The following is a 4,626-nucleotide window of genomic DNA, read 5'->3' as shown; positions in this document are numbered from 1 at the left end:
ACGCGCTCCCTGCGGGCGAGGGGAGGTGCCCACTCTCCCTCCTCAGAGCCCCGGATGTAGCTACGGGTGGCGGCCGCCGAGAAACGCGTTTCGGGCTGGCTTGGCCCTTCGGAGCCGCCGTAGCGGGTGGCTGGCGCCGGCCTGGCTTCCGGGTGGGGCCGCAGCGGCTGGTGTGAGGGAGCGCGGCGCCGAGCAGGATGGTGAGCGGCGGGGGCGCCCAGCCCCCACCCCCAGGGCCCTCTCCCCGCCGGGCTCGCAGCGCGGCGCCGGCCGGCCCCAGCCTCGCGTCCTCCGGGCCAGCGGAGTGCCCCGCGGTGCGGTGTGGCGGCCGGGCGGGTCCCGGCCCTGCGCGGTGGTGCCGGGCGTGCGCTCGGGGAATGGTGTCTGGCCAGAAACGCGTCTGGTACCGGGCTGAGGTAGCCGGAGGGGCGGGAGGGGGGCGCCGAGGGGGCGAGGCCCCCCTGAGGCGGTGAAGCCCCCCTGAGGCGGTGAAGCCCCCCTGAGGGCCCGCCGCGGCGAGGAGGCCGTGCTGGGGGGCTGCCGCCGGCGACTGCGCGCAGGAGCCCGTTTTTAATTTAATTCTGTTTTATTTTTTAACGCTTCTTTCATAACATCAACAATAATTATGATTTGCCTATTCATTTGGCTATATTTTCTTTTCTGTTGCTTTCTTTTGTTTAACATTGATCATGTTTCACCCTGTTTTTCATTCCCTCCTGTCTGCAATCAACTTCTTCATTCCAATAAGGCTGGGCACAGAGTAAGTTTACTCCTCTTGGCTGTTGCTAACACTGGTGGTAAGGGCTTGTTAATGTCACTATATGATACAAATGTCACATGGTATATAAGTAGGGGCTGCTGTTCAAGCCGTGCTCAAAATGGCCCCTAAATTCCTAGTAAAAACCAGATGTTGTAATATACTTTGCCACTGTTTCATGTTGCAGAGACCTGTGACTATTAAACACACTTCAGTGCTTTTAGTTTTTGTTATTGCAGCTTGCAGAGTTTAATTAATGGAAGCTCAAATGTGATTTGGGGGAAAATATGAGGCCTGCCAGTTTGTCAGCAAAGGACGAGGTCTTGTCGAATGCACATGCTCTGCTGACTTCAGTGGGGTTATCTTTGCAGTGGCAGTAATGTTTAATAAAATTTTAAGTACATAACTGGCATTGCATGTCGAAGTCCCTTAAGTGTCAGTAAGAGAACCTATCCATTGCCACTAATAATCAAAATTACTTAAATAATCAAAATCACCTGTCACCCATCTTTTACTTGCATTCAAGTATGTCATCTCTAGACTGATGCTAGTAAGGGTATTTGTCACTGGGAACTCTTGAAAGACCATCAAAAATGTGTCTTTTGGATTTTTTTTCCCCTCTCTTCTGGGTTAGTTTTAAATTGGTAGCTCATTGATTTAAAAATTCTTGTATTGCTTTACCAATACTTTCAACCATCTGTTCTCCAAAGATGCATGGCTTTGATGATGGCACTGAGATGTTCTTAATCTAAAAAAACCCCACCCAACCCCATCCCAAAAACAAAAAAGCCACTCAAGTTCCCTCTGCCTTTTTTGATGACTGTTAGCATGAAGATAGCTGCATAGCTTAAAACCATAAAAACCAAATATTAAAAAAGATAATTTCTTAACATAGTTACTACTGCTTATATATCTGGGCTGTGCCTTTTACAAATGCATCTCATGGCTGTCATTTTAGGATCTGTCTTACTAACAAAGCATTATGGTTGGAAGGTAAACTCTCTTTAATATGGAGTTATTAATCAAGTTAACAGGGAGGACTGTCTCTAGATCCAGTGTTTTTACAGTATAGTGGCATAACATTCCATGCTTTGTAGAGCTTTTCATGCCCTTTTTGCATAATTAATTTATTCCTATGTTGCTTGCACTTATTTATTTGCAGATTTAAAGCCTGTGGTATTAAACTATGGTCTTAACTTCATCAGAATCCTTAATTTTGAAGCCCTCGTTACATTTGTATTCTCCTTGCCATCTATTGTACTGAAATGATGAATATTTAGAAGTGGTAATAGGAACACGTGGTGTGCAGTAGTCTGGCTTATCTTCTCTGCAGTGCCCTGTGGGTTTTTTTTTTTTTATTTTGTTTGTTTTTTAAACTGTTAGTCTTACTCTGTTGTTCAGTGATTCCTACAACATGGACTCTGAACAACCTTCCTATTCTGGTCAGCTATTAACACATTTTGCAAATTTGCTGTTGTTTTTTTTTTTTAGATAGAGATAGAGATATATATATATATAAGGAAGAAAACAGAAATTAATTAAATTAGAAAGAAACTTGAAGAGTTTTAAAGGGAAATGGCCACAGGTTAGCCAAGTCTGTGCCTGAGAATGTATGCTTGAGATGTCCTTTTTTTTTTTTTTGGCTGTCTAAGGAGGGGGTAAAAAAGTGGGATAGTTTATGGTAGTTCCCAAATTTGGGTAAAATACATCAAGTAGTAACACATTTTGGTTCTGCATATCTCACAAGGGCTTTCAGCAACAAAATAAAAAAAAATATCTGTAGACTTGTGTTTGTAAGGCCTCCTTCTGGCTGATGTTCTGTTAGTAAGGGCCCTTGTTTTCCCTCAATATAGCCATGTTCCATCACCATTTCATTCTTATTTTAGTAGCTTTTACATCAAAATGCAAAGTTACGAAACTGAAGAAAACATTGCAATGCTTTCTGCTTGCCGATGATTCTTGTCTTAATAAGTATCTGTAATGGTCTTTCTTTCCTGTCATGACACCTGTTAAGTTGGTGTTAGTACTGGGAGATCTTCACATTCCACATCGATGCAACAGCCTCCCAGCCAAATTCAAAAAACTGCTGGTTCCAGGAAAGATCCAACACATCCTTTGCACAGGAAACCTCTGCACCAAGGACACTTATGACTACCTCAAGACTCTGGCTGGGGATGTTCATGTTGTCAGAGGGGACTTCGATGAGGTACTATCCTTTTTGATAATGACATTTTTTGTGTGTCTTTGAAATAAGAGGACATTTGGGCGATTTTTAATTCAAGAAGTGGGCAAACAGAGGTTATAGAATACTAAGAGCATGTGGAAAGCAAGTGGACAAAAGAGTTGGGGTTACAGTCAGCAGTGTGAATTGCATAGCAAGGTCTCATCTGTCGTCAGTATGAATGAAAGTTGTGCACTTGGCTATGTCTAGGACTCTGGCAAACAGGACCTGCTGTTGGTAGATCTTTGAAGTTCCTTGCATCCTACCACGTTCTCCCCAGTGTTCATAAAACCAGCTTTCAGGCTCCCATGTTGTAGCAGTAGCACCGATTACATTGAGTATTTCCATAAGCTTTCCCCTCTCTCTTGGTGTTGCAGAGTTGTTTTAAGTATAAATCTGTACATCTAATCTGTGTTTGGATTTTTATCATTATTTTTAGAACCTGAATTATCCTGAACAGAAAGTTGTAACTGTTGGACAGTTCAAAATCGGGCTGATTCATGGCCATCAGGTTATTCCTTGGGGTGACATGGCCAGCCTGGCACTGCTACAAAGGCAATTTGATGTGGACATCCTTATTTCAGGACATACACATAAATTTGAGGCATTTGAACATGAAAACAAGTTCTATATCAATCCAGGATCAGCTACGGGAGCCTATCATGCCTTAGAGAAGTAAGTGAAGTATGGGAAGTATCTCTGGGGATGTTCTTGATAACAAAACTGAGCTACAAAACTCATGAAGGTTAATATTTGCATTGTAAATGTTGGGGAGAGGAGGGGTTGATAGTAATTGCTAAAGCTCCTTCACTGAAACAGATGAGAGTGAAATACTTAAAGCTCCAGATCTGAGGTATTATGCTTACAAAATTCATATCCATTTTTCTTAGAGTGATTTCTGTTAAGTAGTGGTGATACACTGCTAAGATGATTATATACACATAATTAATATGATTTTTTTTCCTCTCTTCCCAGCAACATCATTCCTTCATTTGTGCTGATGGATATCCAGGCTTCTACAGTAGTTACATATGTCTATCAACTAATTGGAGATGATGTGAAAGTAGAAAGAATTGAGTACAAAAAATCTTAAAAATATTCTTGCTTGTGTGGTATTTTTACCATCTCATTCTGAACTGCAAGTTGCAATACTTGATTGCTAGTTTACAGTACTACACTTACTCGCTAACAGCTTAACAATGTAGCTTATTGGTAATAACTCTGAAACAACATTGTGTTTGCTTTTCTCTGTATGAATTGATTTGTAAAATATTCCATTAAAATAACTGTTTAAATACTGTTCCTTAATGTTGTAATAAACTCCACTTCATAGAAAAACTAAGCTTTATGAACTGTTGTTGGGAATAAGTGCAGCAGTTGTAGTTGCTTTTAAAATGCCTGATGCTCTAGTTTAGAAGTCAGTCACCAAAGGGCTTTACCAAAAACATTGAGGCTCTGGGGCCATGTTACATTTGCTTCAGAATCCAGCCGATACTTAATTTTCTCAATTTAACATTCCCAATTAATAAAAAGGATTGATAGATTCTGATAATACTACAATTAACTCATAACTGCCAGTAGTAATTTCACTGGGGAAAGTTAATTTCAGTCTTTTTATAATCAAAGCAGTTTCAAATACCACTGTGCT

At 41.7% G+C, this 4,626-nt stretch overlaps 1 protein-coding gene across 2 annotated transcripts; it reads left to right on the top strand.

The window, feature by feature from the left end:
* The first annotated feature begins 70 nt into the window (after positions 1-70).
* Positions 71-4,316, top strand: VPS29 (VPS29 retromer complex component). Of its 2 annotated transcripts, XM_037375527.1 has the most exons (5): positions 74-200; positions 749-760; positions 2,772-2,963; positions 3,418-3,653; positions 3,954-4,316. In XM_037375527.1, exons 1-5 carry the CDS (start codon positions 198-200, stop codon positions 4,069-4,071), a joined length of 561 nt encoding a protein of 186 aa, XP_037231424.1. In that variant the 5' UTR covers positions 74-197; the 3' UTR covers positions 4,072-4,316. The 2 variants fall into 2 exon arrangements, with proteins under 2 accessions (XP_037231426.1, XP_037231424.1); XM_037375529.1 differs by lacking the exon at positions 749-760 and having other exon boundaries at positions 71-200.
* Positions 4,317-4,626: the final 310 nt, after the last annotated feature.

The sequence above is a fragment of the Falco rusticolus genome, chromosome 1 (genome assembly GCF_015220075.1).
Source record: "Falco rusticolus isolate bFalRus1 chromosome 1, bFalRus1.pri, whole genome shotgun sequence".
NCBI classification, from domain to species: Eukaryota; Metazoa; Chordata; class Aves; order Falconiformes; family Falconidae; genus Falco; species Falco rusticolus.
The sequence above is the reverse complement of the archived record's forward strand: the minus strand, read 5'-3'. Positions and strand labels throughout refer to the sequence as shown.